This window comes from Erythranthe guttata, chromosome 11 (genome assembly GCF_056151865.1).
Source record: "Erythranthe guttata isolate IM_541 chromosome 11, IM_541, whole genome shotgun sequence".
NCBI lineage: Eukaryota > Viridiplantae > Streptophyta > Magnoliopsida > Lamiales > Phrymaceae > Erythranthe > Erythranthe guttata.
Genome location: NC_142543.1, coordinates 14,202,099 through 14,223,594, shown reverse-complemented (window position 1 = coordinate 14,223,594; position 21,496 = coordinate 14,202,099). Strand labels below are relative to the sequence as shown.

Below are 21,496 nucleotides of genomic sequence, written 5' to 3'. Positions count from 1 at the left end.
AAAATATTTGTTGTCGTTTCAGTATACCTCGAAACATCGTATCCGATAATGGCAACCAATTCAACGGCAAAAAGATCAAAGCCTTGTGCGAGGAAATGAAGATCATTTAACGATTCACTACAGTAGCACACTCTCATGCCAATGGCCAAGTCGACATAACAAACTGAATAATCACCTGAGGTTTAAAAAAGAGGCTGGACGAAGTAGGAGGAAGTTAGTAGACAAACCAACCTCTGTTATGTGGTCTTACCGGACCTCATCTAAAGACGCTACGTGCGAAACGTCATTCAGTCTGACGTATGGGGCCGAGGCCGCGTTCCCCACCGAGATAGGTATGGAGATACTTCGCATCCAAAATTTTGATAAGGAAACAAATGAAGCAACTTTGAGGCAGGCATTAGACGAGCTCTATGACAACCAAAAACGAGCTTACCTAAGGATGGAGAGGAGTAAAAATCGCATCAAAGAAAAGTATGATACGTTTCCAAGTCGGGGACTAGATACTAAGGTAGGCACATGCCCTCAAAGGCATTGACGAACTACAAGAAAATTGGGAAAACATTATAAAGTCACCAAACGCTCAGTGGGAAGTGGCTACGAGCTCGCAGACGTGACATAAAAAGAAAGTTGTTACCTCGAGGGTGGAACATCGGCCACCTAAGGTGGTATTACAGCTAAAATACCTTCATTTTCGTCGATTTTCATTTGGTAAAAGAAAAAAACAACAAAAGCATGTAAATACAACTTTACAAAAATAGTGTATTTGTTCGAATTGGGCAAACCCTGTGGTTTTTTTTTATCTCTCACCTCGAGGGATTTTTCATGTAGAAAATACTTGTGTTATTTATTCTTCTGCAGTGAGTCATTAAATCGAGCTGAAACATTGAGTTGTTATTATTATTATTATTATTATTATTATTATTATTATTATTATTATTATTATTATTATTATTATTATTATTATTATTATTATTATTATTATTATTATTATTATTATTATTATTATTATTATTATTATTATTATTATTATTATTATTATTATTATTATTATTATTATTATTATTATTATTATTATTATTATTATTATTATTATTATTATTATTATTATTATTATTATTATTATTATTATTATTATTATTATTATTATTATTATTATTATTATTATTATTATTATTATTATTATTATTATTATTATTATTATTATTATTATTATTATTATTATTATTATTATTATTATTATTATTATTATTATTATTATTATTATTATTATTATTATTATTATTATTATTATTATTATTATTATTATTATTATTATTATTATTATTATTATTATTATTATTATTATTATTATTATTATTATTATTATTATTATTATTATTATTATTATTATTATTATTATTATTATTATTATTATTATTATTATTATTATTATTATTATTATTATTATTATTATTATTATTATTATTATTATTATTATTATTATTATTATTATTATTATTATTATTATTATTATTATTATTATTATTATTATTATTATTATTATTATTATTATTATTATTATTATTATTATTATTATTATTATTATTATTATTATTATTATTATTATTATTATTATTATTATTATTATTATTATTATTATTATTATTATTATTATTATTATTATTATTATTATTGAAATAAAATATCAGATTAGACAAATTAAAAAACAAGAGAAAACTAAAATAAAAGAAACTAACAAATAAGAAGAAAAAAAACTAAAAATAAATAAAGAAAATCAAAGAAGCAAAAAGAGAGGCAAAAAAAGAGAAAGAAAAGACTTCTAGTGAGTCACGTGATAGGAAAAGAAAAACAAGGAAAAAAAAAGAGGAGATTGAGGAATACGATGGAGGCAACGCGTGAGAGCACAGGGCTGATGCCTGGGCTCAAATGACCCAGCGAGCCACCCCACCCCTGTTGGGATGCGAAGCCCAGGATTCAATGAAAATTCGCAATAGATTCTAGATTAGTCGGTTTTAATTTTATTAACATGCTTTGATTAGATTTATTTAAAGCGGAATAAATCTAATCTAGCAACTTACAGTTTTCGCGAGCAGATCCGTTTCTATTTTCGGCGCATGAACGAGGATCCACACCAAGCCTTCAATCCTCGAAGAACTGTTGTCCAGAATTTTCCAGTCCTCTTCCTTCACCGATATCTCCGGGACCGTTGAACCGATCGAGAAACCATTTGGAAGGATTGTAGAACTAAGGGTTAGGCTACGGTATAAATTTCGAACATATCCGACTAACGGTTGATTTATGGTGATTTTCTTCGCAGGACTGCTCAGAAAATTTGGGAATTATAGTTTGCTCTAAAAACCTATAATCTTCTATTGTATATCCCGGATTAATAATTTTTCTACAAGGGTGGACTTGTACCAGAGCCGGTCCTGAGAATTTGGGGGCCCTAAGCAGAGTTTAACATTATCGATTTGATTTTTTTAAATAGTATCTAAATTGTATCGTCATTGGAACACATTTTTAACAAATATCTTATTTAATAAATAAATTTTTTTCTCTTTTATTGAAAATAACAATATGAATTTGAAATATAGCAAATACGAACCTTAATGTTGTTGGCGTTGTAAAAACATTTCATGACATAATGACATATGCATCTATTTCATGCAGAAACAACACATTACGGGAAGCAAAAAAAACAATCGTTGATCAAAATTATTAAAAGTACATATATTGATCATTATATTGTTCGTCTCAACCAACAACAGTTCGTTTCAATCTTTTTGTGATATGGATGTTTGGTTTAAGATGTAATTATAATCTTAAAAAAATTGGCATATACATTTGGATATTAATAACATACTATAAGTACTTATATAATTAATTTATAAATAATATTATCTTCAAAACACAATATTTAAATTGATCTTTAGATTTTTATATTTTTTGAATAGTTGAGATTATAAAATATTCCATTAACGTATAGTTTAAAACAACATTTAATAAAATATTTAAGGACTAAAATGTGCTATATAACTAATTATTGGGGCCATGTAGTGGTTTATGAAAAAAATTGTGGGGCCCTCTTGTGGGATGGGGCCCTAAGCCAAGGCTTCCCCGGCTTACGCCCAAGGCCGGCTCTAACTTGTACTTGAAGAAATCTAAATCTATTAATAATTCTTCTACATGGGTGGACTTGTACTTGAAGAAATCTAAATATATAATCGAGAAACTCAGAGAGAAAAGAAGAAGAGAAAAAATATTTTCTCTTCACGTGAAATAGGCCTGTAGAAAAAGTGTCCTCTCATCAACCTAATCTCTATTATATATAGCACAAGGAATTAGAGTCACAATTAGAGAGGATTATATGGAAACAAATCCACTCCTTCTATAACTCCATATAGTCGAAAATTACATTCCAAAGGGGACTTAATTTTTCGCCTATATTAATTCCAATATGTAATATTGGTTGAACTTAATTTTCTCGATTAATTAGAAAATCCATTGGGCTATAATAGGAACTAAAGGAGAAAATATAAATCGGGCAACTAATAATTAATTAAATCCAAACTCTTAAAAGAATTCATTTAATTAATCATTAAATAATTATTTATTTTCCACTACCAAATATTTGAACTCCCGTTTATATTCTCAAATATTACATTCGAGCTCCGGTCGATCATTACTTAGATTCTCCCCACATTAAGATATCTTATAACCACCAAATAATTTATTCACTAAATAAATTAAATGGTTTCTTTCCATGAGTCTTACCCACTTAACTTATTTGAGTATGCCAGATACGAAATCTACCTGGCCAGGACTTGGCATAAGCAAATTTTATAAGCTACTCAAAGGTTATTATCAATCTCATATTTCAGAGATGTGGATTCCTTTCGATAATTAATTTCCACCTATTAATTCTTAATGTCTCTACCCAACGCACCGGGGGCCATTTGACTCAATATAGGAATATCTCCCATTGTGACATCAAAGTAGAGATCATCAATTAAATATGTACGTTAATTATCTAGGGATTAAGAGAGTAAGTAATGTTGGTATATATATATAACAATATGCGTAAATGAAAAATACTTACTTGTTTGTCGAAAAGAGGAATTGTAAAAACCACAAAGAACGATCGAGGCTTGCCAAAGCAATTCCCTTAAGACAATATTTCCGGGCTGTCAATGGTGCACAGTCTCTTCCCGGTAATCTCCCAAGGTACAACGATCGGTTGCAGAATATTTGCACGAATATTCGACATACGGCGAGCTAGAACAACGAACGAAACTCTGACGAAGAAAAAGAAGAATATGAAGAACTATCTCTTAATTGCCGATTAAAATTTAGTCCAGAATTGGCCAGATTCTGCCTTTATTTATAGGCGGTGGAGATCCATTCATGGAGAGTTGCAATGGTTGAAGAAGAAGCAGAAGGTTGTGTCTCTTCTTTTTACGAGTTCAAAAAGCGTAGGAAAATTAATTGGTCATGGGCCAATTAATTAAATATTTGGTTTGGGCCAAATATTTTATTATTTAGATTTTGGGTCATTTAATTTGACTAATTACTAAATGTCCCCGAAAGTAATATTTGTGGACATCTAAACCCAAACTAGTCCTATCACTCGATCACACCGAGCGCACATCTTTTGAACTTTAACCATTTAATCAAGACAATTTTCATTCACTTTACTTCATGATTTTGATCAAGTAAATAAATGAAATTAATCGTTACATAATTAAATTTATATTACTCAATATTAATTATTGGAAATCATGAAAATTCCAACAAGTAATTTACTCTCAACTAGAAATAATACAGTTTCATTTTGAACAGTAATGAAACAATTATTTCACTTTGTCCGGTTCAACACATGCCGGGTGTGCTAGCACAATAAGTCAAAACAATAACTACAAAAGTTATTCTCTGTTTACTGTGATCAAGACCAATCACTTAAATATTATGCTACAATCTTTTACCAATGGTTAGTCCATTTCCATCTAGATTGTGAACGTTATCTTTATATTCTAAACGAACTTTCGAAATGATCTTCCTGTGCGCCGTAGCACACCATCTCGAATACTATTAGAATATTAGACTTATACTTTTAATTAATAGACAAACAATCAATTAAATGCATTGAATACCCCAGTGCAGATTCTCATAAAATGATAATAAACTATTTTATTAAAACAATAATAAAATTATATAGCTAAAAGCGAGACTTTTTGTCTACTATCCTAACAAGCCCCCCACCCCAGCCCCACCATTGCAGGCATGACCCCAACCCCACCTCCAGCCCTCCCCATCTCAACAGGAGATGCTCTTAGGCTCTTACTTGGCCCAATTGGGTATATTTATATTTTTATATAATATATATCTAAATTATATTACAAAGATACAAAATATATATAATGTTATATACATCGGAAATAAATTGGATCGGAAATCGGAATTTCCAACAATTTTATATGTAATGCAATTCCGTTCCAAAAATAATTGGAAATCGGAATGAAAAAAAGGCTTCCAAATTCGCATATTTTTTGATCGAAATTGGCGGAATTCGAAAATTCCGTTCTAATTTCAATCCCTAAGTTATACCATTAATTAGTTAGGGTCAATTGTGTAATGACAGTAATGAAAAAAATAAATTAACATAGCGTAATGATGTAGTTTAAATGTCAAGTGTTTTTTCTATGCTAAATTTATACTAAGATGAGTTTATTTTCTTCTTATTGTAATTATTCCCAATGATAAATTATAAGCATATATATGTAAAAGAGAATTTAAAATAAATCCTTTTGTTTTATGTTAGCATTATAGTTTTGAATTTGAAATTTGTTCTCATAGAATTTTTATTACGTAAATTCCACAAATATAAAAATATAATAATGTAAACTAAACTAATTAGTCTTTACAAATACAAATAATAATATTTATATTATGTTGTATTAAAAGTATGATAATCTATTCCTATATTATAATTTCTTTCAAAAATTGAAGTATATTTTCTTAAATTTTTAAATAAAATTTATTTCATATACAACTCATAAGAGAGTTTTTCAGTGACATATCATAAACATATAAGTGAACGTTCATGTGATTTTTATTTTTAGCTTTATTAGAAACATAATGTACTTTAAGTTTTCAAATGTGGTGAAATTTTCATTATAGAAATCAAGTTAATTAAGGAATTTTAAAAAATAATAAAATCAAATAAAAAATAAATACTAATTTATAACAAATATGCCTAGAAATTATTAAAAAAAATAGTTGTAACCAATGATATCGGAACCGGACCGGACCGGCCGGTCAACCCGGTCCGACCGCGACCCGGCACAAAAGCGGTCCGGTTTGATGTCCAAAACCGGAAAAATCGAGAACCCGGGTCAAATGCCAAAAAATCCGGTTCGACCGGCAAAAACCGGTGAACCCGGAAACCGGTCAAAGACCCGGGTTTTCATCTGAAACACTTCGTCGGCGGCTGTTGGTGGTGGAACCGGAGCGTAATTCACTGGGGTGGTCGGATTTGGTTGAAGTAGACTGTGGGTGGCCGGAATTCGACAAATATGACTGTGGGTCAGGGCCGGTCCTAGAGTCCGAGAGGCCCAAGGCGGAGAAGGGGAAAGACGAAAAACGAGGCCCCTTTAACGATGATTATGTTAAAAAAAAAAAAAACATAACAAAATAACAACATAAAAAAATACATAATATAGTTAAATCCATAATTCATAAATATTCAATACAAAAATACATTTAACAATCATTAAAATATTATCTTTCTTGCCTTCTTAGCTGCAAAATTATCGATCAGGCTCGTAAAATCAAGATTCCCTGTAATATGTTTTTCAATAGATAGAATAGCTAATCCATTCAGTCTTTCTTGAGACATAGTTGACCGAAGGTAAGATTTAAGCAACTTCAACTTTGAGAAACTTCTCTCTGTAGAGGCAACTGTAACAGGTACAGTGAGGAGTATTCTATAAGCAATCCATGCATTCGGGAAACAAGTGTTCATTTCTTTCAAATAATTCAATACTCCAATTGCCTTTTCAATCTCTTTTGGCAAAAGTTCTCTTAACATTCTCAATTCCGAAAACAAATCTCGCCCATTAACATCAGATAATGTACCACATTTCAAATGTTCTTCAAGTTTCATACAACTACTCTCCAAGCTTTCATCATCGACAAGTTTCCATTTTTTTATATTCCACAGAAAACCAAACATGTCTTCAAACTTTTGAAAATCTTCAAATCTTACCCTTAATGATGTAAGAGCTTGATCAATCACAAAGAAGACAAAGTTTATTCGAAAGGATTCTTCGGATGTTAGGATAACATCTTCATTGTTGTTCTCATCAAAGTGTTTTTTTCAACGGGTAACTCGTTTCTCTCGAAATATTGGTTGAATACCCATTTTTTTTGCTATAACTTCAGCTTCATTCCTGGCCTTCTCATATCCGGTTTCTCTGTATTTTTCGAAGAGAATAATGAGTCCTTTCAACTGTTCCAAAGCAACATCCATATGCATTTCTTCATTTTGAAGAGTCTTGCTAACAATATTCACAAATGATAATAAGTCATACCAAATAACCAAAGTTAATAAGAACTCAAAATTCTCAAGCTCGTTTGTTACGAAACCAAGAGCCTCACTGGTTGCTGCCCATCTTCATTGCTATTAGCCAAATCCAATAAAGCCTTCCTTATTTCTTCGGTTTGAAGAAGTAATGGTTTTACGCTTTCAAGGCGACTTTCCCATCGTGTTTGTGACAATGGCTTAAGTGTTAGGCCACTCACATTATCTTTTAAGATGCTCCAGCGTTTTGTTGAAGCTGAAAACAAACAATATATACGCTGAATAATGCCAAAAAAAATTTTACCTTGTGAACAACAACCAGCCATATCACTGAGTGCAAGATTGAGACTGTGGCAGCCGCATGGTACATAGAATGCTCTTGGATTTCGATCCAATAATCTTTTTTGCACACCTTTATGTCTTCCTTTCATATTAGAACCGTTGTCGTATCCCTGGCCTCTTATATCTTTAATATCAAGTTGAAGATTTTTTAACGCCTCTTCAAGTTCGCTGAAAAGTCCAAGTCCTGTGGTATCATCTACTTTGAGAAAGCCCAAGAAGTACTCCTCCACTTTCACTGGACTTACCGTAACATCTACACATCGAATCACAAGAGTCATTTGTTCTTCATGACTAGAATCTGGAGTACAATCAAGTATAACTGAGAAATATTTTGCTTTTTTTATTTTCTCCACTATCGTGCACTTGACCTCGTTTGCCAATAATTGGATCAATTCATTTTGAATTTTGGGACCAAGATAATGAGTGTGAATCTCACTCATTTGTATTCGCCTGACATGCTCCTGCATTATAGGATCAAATATTGCCATCATCTCAATGAATTTCAAAAAGTTTCCATTGCCATCTTCGAAAAGTGTCTCATTACTACCACGTAATGCCAAGTTTTGCTGTGAAAGAGTTTTAACAAGAGCAATTATCCTTAATAGGACTTGTCGCCAATAGTCCTTTTCTCTATTCATCTTTTCTTGCAAAGATTTATCAATTGTTTCTCTTTTACGCATTCTCGTCTCAGTTTCAATCCACCGACACATGCAAATAATATGATCGTTACTGCATTCATGACCCTTTAGCCTGCTTGAAATATTTTTCCAAGCATTAAAACCTTCCGTGGCCAATTGCACTTTAACTCCATCTTGCTTGAACAATTTACAACAAAAACAAAATATCTTATCTCCAAGTTTTGAGTAGACTAACCATTTCCTCTCTTGTTTTTCTCCATTTGTTAGTTGTTGCGTATAATGCACAAAAGAGAAATGTCTACCTTGATCATCAAGAGGGTACTCAAAGTTGATATCCGCAGCTCGTATAGGACCTCTTTCTACTATCAAGTCCTTCATTTTCTGATCTAGCTTAATCCAATTTACCGGGTCGTCTATGTTCAACTGTTCCGTATCTTCTTTTGCTTCTTCAAATGGTAGCCCACTAGCGTCTCCAATTTCGATATTATTTGTTTGGATCTTTTGTTCATTATCGACAACAACATGAATGCCTTCTTCATTGTCAACCTCATTCTCGTGTACTTCTTCCAAATTAACTTCATCTTCAGCCACAACTTCATCTTCAACTACAACTTCATCTTGAACTCGGTTTATATGCGGAAAAAATTTAAAAATATCATCCTTTTGCGAGTTTGTACACTCTTCTATTCTTTGTTTTTTCTTTCTTTTCGCATCCCCGCACTCATATTTTCTAGGGCCCATAGCACTACAAAAAATATAAAAAAATACAAGAACCTAATTATTAAACTCAAAGTACAAACTCATTGATTATCAATAGAAAAAGAAAAATTAAATTAGGACAAGTGGACAATAAATTGATAAAAGAAATATTATGAAAGTGGAGGCACAAACCTATTTTTTATTCTTTTGTCTCTCGATCTTTGTGTTGTATTTTTCAATCTTCCTCTATTTTTTATTTTTTATTTTGGGGTTGAAACCCTTGTTTCTTTCTTCTGATACAGTGAGTTGGTGGTGTGCGTGCGTGTGTATTGTTGGTCTGTATTATTCCCTTCTGATACAGTGAGTCTGATTCCCTTTTGTTGTTTTATGAATGTTTAATTAAGACTTTTTTTTTTTTTGTTTTTTTTTAGTTGGGCCAGAACAAGAAATGGCTATTTTTAGTTAGGCCAGAACAAGGAAAAAAAAAATTTAAAAATAATCAATGTCTACAGGAATTCGAACTTGTGACATATTAAGTCCATAGAGCGTTCTTTTCCAGTAATGCTACATATTTGTTTGAAAATTATACGTAAACAAATATATATAATGAAATTTTCCATATTTGGAGGCCCTAAAAATTTAAAATTTTCGGAGGCCCAAGGCGGTGGCCTTGCCCGCCTTGGGCTTGGGCCGGCCCTGCTGTGGGTGACCGGAATTAGAGGGATTTGCTTGTGGGTGACTCGAAATTGTTTGCTCGATTGCGCTGGGAGAAAAAGAAGATGAAAAAAAGAGAGGAAAAAGTAAAAGGAAAAGGGAGAGAGACGGGATGAAGTTTGGAGAAGGTGATGAGATAAGAGAAGATAGAGAGAAGAGAGAGAAGAGGAGACAGGAGATAGATAAAAAATATATAAGAAAAATTTGATGTGGGGAATAATAAATGAAATGAATTATATATAAATAAAGGTGAAAAAGGTGTGAAAGATAAAACAAATATATGAAAATATAAATTTAAAATATTAAAATTAATAAAATAATTTTAATTTTGAAAAATTAAAAAACCCGGGTCGAACCCGGTTGAACCGGTCCAACTGTGACCCGAATGTCTAACCGGTTTTGTGTCCGGCCCGGTTCTAATAACAGTGATTGTAACTGAATAAGATTGATTATAAATTTAAGGTATTTTAAAAAGTTGTACCTTTTTTCTCGCAATTATTTTTATACATTAAATTTCAAATTTTTCCTTAAAGTTACATTTGAAGAGTTTTCGAATGATCTTAATATTATAAGCATATACATATATAAAAAATTATTTAAAATAACTCTTGTTATCCTAAGTAAATTAGCATTATATACCTCACGTAGTCGCAAATTTTACATTAATTCTCATATAATTTTTATTACATAAATTCCACAAATGTGAAAATATAATAATGTAAACTCAAACTAATTACTACTTACTAATATCAATGATAACATTTATATTATTTTATCTTAAAATTATGATTATCTTTCATATATTATATTTTCTTTCACAAGTCAAAATTTATTTTCTTAAATTTTTAAATAAAATTTATTTCATATAAATCCAATAGTTTTTTTCAGTGACATATCATAAACATGTAAGTAAACGTGCATGTGATTTTTAGCTGAGTATTAGAAACATAATGTACTTTAGTTTTCGGGCTAATTTCATTTACCTCCCATATACTAATGGAAATCATTCACTTACCTCCTATGTACTATCAAAACATTCGGTTACCACCCTAAATTACATCTTCTACTTATTACACCCTTCTTAAGCTAACTAGTAATCTGACCCGTGCGATGCACGGGGTTTGAAAAAATTAATGCAGAATAAAAATTCAATTTTCAATGTTGTTTTCTACTTTCAAATTAAAACGTAAAAATCACTCGAACATAAAACAAATAGAAAATAAAATAAAATAAAATAAAATAAAACAAAGAATCACGTAGTAATATAAATAACAGAGGCTTTTATTCTATTATATCTTTCATTGATACATTCTCCACTACAAATAAAACCAATAGAAACAACTACATTCATCTTGTAACACAACCTTTGTTTCTTGAGACGTGTAATATACTTAATAAGTTAACATATATGTCCAACATTTCAATAAAGAACAGTTTGTTGAGGCATGCATTGATGCATATTTATTTATATCCACAAAACATAAATTGACCAAAAAACCTGCTAAATCACATTCAGCGACTTCAAGTTTCTTGTGACCGATCGATTCTTTCAACATTGATAAACTATATGCCACTCTTTCTATTCCTCCATCGACATTAGATACTACACTGGTCTACGTTTGTTAGACAATATTCATTTCTCACACACTAAAATTTTATTAGAGAAAGTTAATGTATAATGTGCTGCTCATGCCCATAATATATGAAAAGATTTTGTTTCAGTAGTGGAAAACTTACATTAATTATTCAGGTCACACATAATGAAAATAATACGAAATTTCTTTGATATATATAACAGAAAAAATCAAAGAAACAACGAAAAGAGAATTCATTTTCCAACAGATCCATCGAAAACTCACTAATGGAAGAAATAGATCAAACCCAACATTAATGAATTATCTACTACCCCATTTCCACCTCCTTAAAAAATGTCAGCGCCATTGTTGTGAAGAAAGAAATGTAAATTTTAAAATGAACAATTTAAAGATGTGAACATATTTCAGAGAGAAAAAATGCAGCGAGACTCGATAGTAATTCTTAATAAAATTATCGATTTTTTTCCCAAAAAAACAATAATGCTATAACGTTGCTTCATGTTTGTGAAACTTGTAAGGAAAAAACATCGAAAATTTAAATGTCGACTATTTTTCAAAAAGCAATCCATGACTGAAAAAAACTGAGAATTAATAAAACAAAAACTTACCATATATAATACGTAAAAGTACCCTGGTAAAACCTGAAAAAATACGGCCAAGGATTCACCGCAGTCCCTGCAAAAGAACAAAACTTGGATTATGCAGATGGAGATTAAACAAAAACAAAAAAAAACAAATTAAATAAAATAGGTAGACGTTTTTAACTCTGTTAAGAATATCAACAAAGGGAAAAGCATAAATTATCAGAACAACACATAACATATACGGTTGGAGATGGTTGGTTTTTGGATGGAGATTGTTAAGTGTATATTTTTACACTTTATCGTACCTTTTTATTTGAGCTTTTGGTGTGTTTTAATGATAATTGGTGCTTAAAAAGTTGATTTATTGTATTTTAGGTACAAATTGAAGAATTGGAAAAGTATGGGGTCAAAACTGCAATTTTGGAGAAAATATGGGCCAAAAGTGAAAAAATCAAAATTCTGAATATGTAAAGCTCGGACCCCGTCCCAGTTTTAGTGCAAATCGTGGGACCCCGTCCGAGAATCCGAAGTTGCGCAGTAAAGGAATTTTAATTGCACAAGGAAGCTGTCTTCTTCCCCAAGTTCTTCTACTTGTTTTATTAAGTGCATGAACTTGATCAACTTATGTGCTTTTATGTTTTTGTTAATCGCATGAATCGAAAGATCGGGTTAATAATTAGAACTGCGGTAGAAGAGCCTTTGTGGTATTAACATAGGAATATAGTTAATCTCTTAGGTAGCCATTATTGAGATTTGTGCTTAATGTTGTGTTTTAGAATTAATTGCATAGGAATATAGTAATTGAATCTAGAGTATTAGAATCGTAATACACGCGGAAGCGGGTTATGATTAATTTAGCATCTCAGGTTAATAATTCGGGTTACTTGCTTGCATAATTGAAGGAATTGGGGGAATAATAATCACATAGGGGGAAGAATAAAATCCTAGGCTTGTTTATTGTCATAAATCTTCGTGTTTAATTTGCTTTCTTGCTTTGTCGTTTTAATTTGCCTTTTAATATAATTTAGTTTATTCTCTCTAAAATTCGACTGTGTAGGGTGGGCTTGATAATAATTGGTAGAATTTAGCATCTAGGATTAGATTATTAAATATTCCCTGTGGGTTCGATATCCGGACTTTTAGTCCACTATATTACTTGTACGATACGTGCACTTGCGTGTAGGTAACCGGCCAACAAGTTTTTGGCGCCGTTGCCGGGGAATATTTTAATTATTTATTTTATTCTAGCTCTAAATTTGAACAATTTTCACGATTCACCCAAATTAATTTTTTTAATATATTTTTTTTTCTTTGGTTACATGTCAGGTTACAATTTTCGCGCACCTCAAACGGGATATGAATGGCTTCCGTCTCGCGAATACCTCCAAAATACCTGTGACATGCCGTCACTTTGTTCAATATGTGGTGGAGATCATTACACTAACCAATGTTGGTATGCACCGAAAGCGAATAATTTCATAGATAACACCAACGTCGGTTATTGGAACACATACACCAACACGCCACGAGAACCCACTGTTCAGGAGTGTTATTTGAACTCCGTCCTTGAAGAGTTTATGAAATCCACTCAAGCATCTATCCGAAGACTGGAGTTACAGTTGGAAGAATTCAAGCGCCAAAAATCTCTTGAAAATATTTCAGACGATATCGAGAATGGTTGCAACAAAGAAAATCCGTTTGAAATTTGTAGTGATAAAAATCCTTTAGACCTGGAAAATAGTGTCGATGAGAAGGAAAAAGAAAATACGAAGACGCTTAAGGATGATGAATCTGACAATACAATCGAGCTAAACTCCAAAGATGTCTCGGAACAAGAGAAGAAGGAGATGGATGTGGTTACAATTACTCAAATTGAGGATATTGTTGTTGTTCATGACATGGCTTTGAAGGCATCAATAGAAGTTGATGAGAAGACGAATGTGTTTGAAGTGGAGGTTATACGCGGACATGAGGTTTTTGTGTACCGATTTGAGGGAGCGAGTGATGAAGATCCCATCTTGACTTCGTACCGATTGATTACAACCAAGAAATATTACAAGCTAAAGTGGACCCTGACATATTGCAATCCTATCCCTGAAGCGGTTGCAATTGAAGTGACAAAGCTCATGGATGGATGCACAATCTACAAGGCTTTGGATTGGACATAACAATTTCAAGAAGCAACGTCCGGCTGAAGACTTTAAACTTAGCGCTTCTCGGGAGGCAACCCGAGCTTTATGTTTTCGTAGTTTTCTTTGATTTTTCATTTCGTTTTTATCGTCATAGGCATGCATTCTAATTAGTTTATTTGAATTTTAATTTTCAGGGTCGAAAACATAGTCAGGAGGTCCAGACGGCCGTCCGAAATCGCAGGCAAAATCCCAGACGGCCGTCCGGGAAACAGAAGGCACAATTGAGCATCACAGCATGTGGGACGGCCGTCCCAAAACATGCCTAATTTGTGGGACGGCCGTCCCAAAACCAGTAACGAGAGAAACATCTCGGACGGCCGTCCGACTATTTTTGGGGCGTTTTAACTTTAAGAAATTCGATTATTTCCTAAACCCTCCTATTTCCTTCTCTCAAACTCTCACACAAAAAAGGAAGCTAGAGAATCAAACAAAATTCTCCAAAATCTACTCTTTCAAGGCATGCCCACAAGGTGTTCCACAATTTGCTCCAACCAAATTTTGAGTTCGGTTGTCAACCAATTCTCACCGAATCTATTCTAACCTCTCTCCCAACTTTCTCGTCCAACAAAAGAAGCCGCACGAGTGAAGCTTCATCTTCTAAAGGCAAAGAAAAAATAAATAAAAGTGCCACCAACCGACGATTCCTCTTCCAAAGCCGCTCCTCAAGCCCGAGACGACCCCGAAGCCTCGAGCTCCCGTGCCGATCGACGATTCCCAAAGAAGATGGAGCGAGAGAGCTTTCCGATGATGAGGAGCGTGAGAGAGCTAGGGAGGAGCACCCCGATCACATCGACTCCGACTAAATCAGGTGTTTTCTATCCTTAAACTTTGTGCTAATTTCGTTGAGGCCAACGAAAATTTTAAGTTTGGGGGTGAAAAAACATGTTTTTGTGCTTATTTGTTTTAGTTTGCATGCATTAGGTTTTATTTGTTTTTATTGCTTTTATTGTTTTTTCCGGAATATAAAAAAAAAAAACAAATTGCTTGAGTCGAATGCATCGATGATTTATGATGATGAGAGATGATCAATGTTTGATGATGAGATTGCTTGTTTTGTGTGATAAGGATTAGATGTTTGTTTAGCTCTCGATTCAACGGGACTTAGAAGCGAATTATTGCTAGGAATCACATTTTGTGCATTGCTTTGGTTGAATGTTTTGTATTTTAAATTTGGGATTAATTTGTGCTAGATCATGCTATGTTCGGTTTTAAGACTCACCTTAGGAAATTTATGATACGAAGTATTGAGTAGTGAGTGATTTGGGATATGATTTGGGCCTTCTTTGAACCGTTTGAGCCTTTCAAGCCGACCTTTTTATCGAAATTATCCTTAGAACCTTGATTTGAGCCTTGGAGAATATGTGTTCTTTCTTTTAGCCAATGTGTAAGGTAGAATAGGTGGAGATTCTTGAAAATTACCCCTTGGAGTTCGGTCGAAAATTTTATAAAGTCCTTCTTCTTCTTCTTCGAAAAAAAAAAGTAGACAAATATCTATGCTTCTATATATATATATATATATATATATATATATATTAAAAATAAAAATAAAATAAATAATAAAAAAAAAAAGAGAAGAAGAAGAGACTAGAAGGGAGAAATAAGGACTAGTTGTTGAATTATTTTTGAAAACTCGATCCATTGCCTCAAAAGCGAAAGTGGAGACTTTTGAACTTTTGAGAATCGAGTTTATTAAAGTCCGTAGAGGTGAATTCATTGTTTCAAGCGCCTATCTTTCAAATTTTGGCGTAATCACCTAAATTCAAGAAGAATAGCCACATATACCCATATTTCCTACCTCGAACCAAAGAGCCTAACAATTGAAAGCCACAAAGCCCCAATGATCCCAATAGCTTAATGTTCGATATTAGTAGAGTAGAATAATTTGGTGAGTATTTGGAGTCAAGCATATGCATGTAAGTATAAATTCTTTCTATCTTTAATTTGCAAATATTGGATGCTTGAAGCAATTGTATGAATTGTGGTTTTTGGTAATGGTGAATGACTAAGTGTTGTTGAATTTTGAGCTTGCGAATGCCTAAGAATTGTCATTATAATTACATGTTGTGAAAACGTGAAGTTGATCATTGATCTATGTGATGAGATGTTATAGTTAAGTTATTTGCTTATTGGAAGATTTTGCTTGAGGACAAGCAAAAGTTCAAGTTTGGGGGTGTGTTAAGTGTATATTTTTACACTTTATCGTACCTTTTTATTTGAGCTTTTGGTGTGTTTTAATGATAATTGGTGCTTAAAAGGTTGATTTATTGTATTTTAGGTACAAATTGAAGAATTGGAAAAGTATGGGGTCAAAACTGCAATTTTGGAGAAAATATGGGCCAAAAGTGAAAAAATCAAAATTCTGAATATGTAAAGCTCGGACCCCCGTCCCAGTTTTAGTTCAAATCGTGGGACCTCCGTCCGAGAATCCGAAGTTGCGCAGTAAAGGAATTTTAATTGCACAAGGAAGCTGTCTTCTTCCCCAAGTTCTTCACCCTATATAAGAACAAGCCAAGCACACAATTGATGATTTTTTTTACGAAATTTGACACCACAAAACGCGAGGAACAAAGATCAACGAAGACTCAAGCATTATTTTTCTTATTTAATTTATTTCTTTTATTTTCTTTATCATAGAATCACGAGTAGCTAAGTCTTTAGTTTCTAGGATTTTATTTGGAACCCTATGTGGGATTTATGAACCCTTTTCTATGATTTTATGCAAGTTTTAATTCCGGATTATTTCTTCTACTTGTTTTATTAAGTGCATGAATTTGATCACTTTATGTGCTTTTATGTTATTGTTAATCACATGAATCGGAAGATCGGGTTAATAATTAGAACTGTGGTAGAAGAGCCTTTGTGATATTAACATAGGAATATAGTTAATCTCTTAGGTAGCCATTATTGAGATTTGTGCTTAATGCTGTGTTCTAGAATTAATTGCATAGGAATATAGTAATCGAATCTAGAGTATTAGAATCGTAATACACGCGGAAGCGGGTTATGATTAATTTAGCATCTCAGGTTAATAATTCGAGTTAATTGCTTGCATAATTGAAGGAATTGGGGGAATAATAATCACATAGGGGGAAGAATAAAATCCTAGGCTTGTTTACTCTGATAAATCTTCGTGTTTAATTTGCTTTCTTGCTTTGTCGTTTTAATTTGCCTTTAAATTTAATTTAGTTAATTCTCTCTAAAATTCGACTGTGTAGGGTGGGCTTGATAATAATTGGTAGAATTTAGCATCTAGGATTAGATTATTAAATATTCCCTGTGGGTTCGATACCCGGACTTTTAGTCCACTATATTACTTGTACGATACGTGCACTTGCGTGTAGGTAACCGGCCAACAAGTTTTTTAACTATGTTAAGAATATCAGCAAAGGGAAAAGCATAAATTATCAGAACAACACATAACATATACTGTTGGAGATGGTTGGTTTTTGGATGGAGATCAACATAAAGCTCAACAAATGATATATAATTTTTGTGTTTTTTTTTTTTTTTATTTATTGTGGAAGCAACCATCTAATCATGTGCCTTTTCAAAAAAATACTATTCAACAAATGATATCTAGGGTTTTTAGAGAAGCAGTCACCGCCTTGTTTTCAAAAAGATATGATTTTCAGCCCTATTTTGGAGAATTCGTTAATCTAGGGCCGTATTATTTGGGATCGAATTAAATCCGATCAATTAGGGAATGAAGAGGATGCGTAATCTTAAGAAGTGAGAGGAAAATACGCTGATAATCAAGGCCCAACCAAAAATCCAGTATAATTGAATTTAATAAGCCAAATAAACCCCATAAAATAATTTATTAAATAAATGACAGTTGTACCCCGAAAATGAGCGGAAAAAAAACCTAGGGTTTCACCAGAGCAACCTTACTTTTATAATTTAATATCTTCTTTATTTTCAATAACAATTTTCATCAATTTCCATTATTTTACATACTCGTTTAATTATTATCATTATTACTTTTTATTTCTTTTCATTTTTGTTCGATTTTATAGAAAAATGTTTTTATCTTAAAACTTAAAAGTATATCAAGAAACCACAATTAAAATGCATTTATTTTCTTTATTTTAAATTTGAACATATAAATTATTTCAAATTTCTATCTAATTAATTTGAAGTGTAGGCATTTTATCTTTCTGTAATATAATTTATTAAATATTTATTATCAGTTTTAATTATTAGATTTATTTAATCAAAATAATACACAAAATAATATTTTTTATCACTAAAAAAATTAAGATGTGTAATTAAGTTTTAATGATAAATTTCATTGTAAATATTTCGAATAAATTATAAAAAAATATTTCACTATGATTCTTATGATACTTTATATTTTATTGATCTTTAGAATAAATATCCGTTGGATAAAAATATGATTAGAGAGTTCAATACAAGTAAACATAAAAAAAATATGAGCAAAATTAAAATGAGTATAAATTATTTGGATTTTTTTATTATAATATTTAAAAGATTTAAGTTTGTAAAACAGTGAAAGAGGGAGACTTGTCTTAAAACATCTAAGAATAAAAGGGTATAATTGGTATAACATATAATCTGGGGGGTAATTGAAGATTTTAATAGTAGTGGGGAGGTAAGCTAAGTGATGGTTTTTATTGAGTACAGGGGTGGTAAGTTAAATAAACCCTTGATTTTCAAATTGGTGAACTTTTCATTGTAGAAATCAAATTAATTAAAGAATATTTGAAATAATAAACTAAAATAAAATTAAATACTAATATACGAGAAAAATGTCTAGAAATAAGAAAAAAAATAGTTGTGAATGACTAAGATTGATTATCACTATTGAGGTTAAATAAATTCTTAAATTTTACTTACAGTCGTTATTATGCGTTTTATTAGTATAGGTGATAATATGATTTAATCATAGTCAATTATGTAACAAAAACATAAAAATATAATAAGTTAATTAATAATAATGTACATTACTTACTTTTAGTAATAAAAATTTATGTCAAGGGCGTGTTAGTATATTAGAAAATATGTTAAAAGTTGTATTTTTTTATTCATAATTATTTTTATTCATTACATTTTCACAATGTTTTTCTTTAAAATTATATTTCAAGGGTTTTCCAATAATCATAATATCATAAGTATATATATAAATAAGTGATCACATAAAAAGAACTTTATATTTTAAGTTGAGGGCTCCATGTTTAATGTATTTTCAATCTTTAGGTTTAATGCATTTTCAATTGTTAGGGGCCTTTTTGGTTGGATGGCTTGGATAGATAGGTAGAGATGGGATAGTTAATATTGAGATTAAAATGGTGATAACTGATAAGTAACACTTAACATCATATTTGGTTTGCGCTATTATCTCAAAACTGATAATTCCTTAACCAACAATACACTGTTTTGTTTTGTTGATATTAAGGTATTAGTAGGGGATTAATTGGAAATTATCGTAAATGCCCTTAGAAAGATAAAATATTGTATAATCACTTTCTCATCTTTCCATCTCATTTCACAAAAAACTTCCCTCCACCGATAATGCGCCACAATCCTTAGATTGAATTTCTGTAAGTTGGAAAACAATCATATTATAATATTTACAAAAACACCAAACTCATAAATAATATTGACAAAAAACAATAAATAGAAATACATTGCGGTCATTATGTTCATTATGTAAGAATCTAATCAAGTTAAATAAAAACAGTTGTTTTAATTAGTTAATTAATAAGGAATTAAAAAATAATCACCTGAAAGAAACCACAGGGCCGGTAAGAAACCACAACACCATGGAAAAGAAGGCAACCGTGTTTTATTTTAATTAATCCCAACCACCCCTTCAGTTTTAGGACCACATAGGAAAATTAATTTTCAATAAAAATTCTATTTTAACCAAAAATAGAGAATTTGGGAAGAACAGTTGTGCCTCTGTAACATTAGGGCTCCATTGTGACGGAGGAATTATGAAGAAAGTTAGTTTTTATATGAAACATATTTGTAATTGTTTCATTGTTTAAGGGCAATATCGACATTTTATAAGGTACTAGATGATCTGTATTAAATAATCAAGCCATATTTGGCTTGATAAATAATATTTTAATTGGATGATAAAATCTATGGGGCCACCTATCACCAGATGGTTTAACCATATAACCAAATACCGTATTAAGGGCTCGTTCGGTTACCTATATTTGATTAGATTGGATTACATGAGATTAGATTAACTCCCTACTGACTAATTAATTATTTAGTTAGTAGCATGTTCGGTTTCTTAGATTAGATTTTCTATTAAATTTGTTAAAATCGGTTATTATATATGAATTGTCTATAAAACCACTTAGTTTACAATAATAAAATATGATTTTAAGGATAAAATTGTCTTTTTCCTTTTTCAGCACCCCCTATTAAATTAATCTCAGGGGGGTGCTACTAATTTAAAGAAATAGTAGCATTTAATAGCGGGCTTTGATTTTAGTAGCGGGTTTGAAAAAGTGTGAATCTTTCCAACCGAACATGCTATTATCTCCTACTATTTAGTCAGTAGAACCTTATAGCGGTAACCCAACGAGCCATAAGCGGGACTATTTGTCCCATCACGCGTTATAATGGGAATCGAAGGAGCCCTAGATGTATAATTAGGCTTATTACTAAGTGTTGTACTAATTGGATATTATTAAAAAAACCATAAAAAATATTATGTAACTTTTATTAATTAATCATAAATTATATATCAAGTAAAATCATACGTAATCACGTATAATAAAATCTACGTAATCACGTGCAACGCACGTTGTGCTTGCTAGTTCATTAAAAAAATGTGAAATTCAAAACAATTAGAATTTTTTGTTGCAAGTAATGCTTTGTGAACCTATTCTCGGTCAAGCTCTCCCATCATCCATATGTATAGTAATTTGGCAAAATCGAGGATTCTAAACCTTTTATCCGGCAGTAGTTCAATCCCGGTAAATTTTGTTTTGAACTATAATGCCAGTGCAATCCGAAAATTTGCAATTTTGGCAACAAGTTTGTCATTTCAATTTTTTCGAAATTTCAATTTTCATTTTTGTTAATTATTTCGGAACACAAGTGGAACTAGTTTTTCCGAAAAAGCTAGATTCGATCGTTCTCTTTCCATCCTATATGAAACCTCATATAATTA

The 21,496-nt window shown here is 31.4% G+C and overlaps 1 protein-coding gene across 1 annotated transcript; it reads right to left on the bottom strand.

Annotated features, from left to right (window-relative positions):
• Positions 1-6,447: 6,447 nt before the first annotated feature.
• LOC105971088 (uncharacterized) lies at positions 6,448-9,300 on the bottom strand. The gene is made up of 5 exons (XM_012995935.1): positions 7,884-9,300; positions 7,640-7,835; positions 7,417-7,556; positions 6,791-7,281; positions 6,448-6,648 (listed from the first exon to the last, which is right to left on the bottom strand). The coding sequence occupies exons 1-5, from the start codon at positions 9,298-9,300 to the stop codon at positions 6,448-6,450; spliced, it is 2,445 nt and encodes an 814-aa protein (XP_012851389.1).
• Between the last annotated feature and the right edge of the window lie 12,196 nt (positions 9,301-21,496).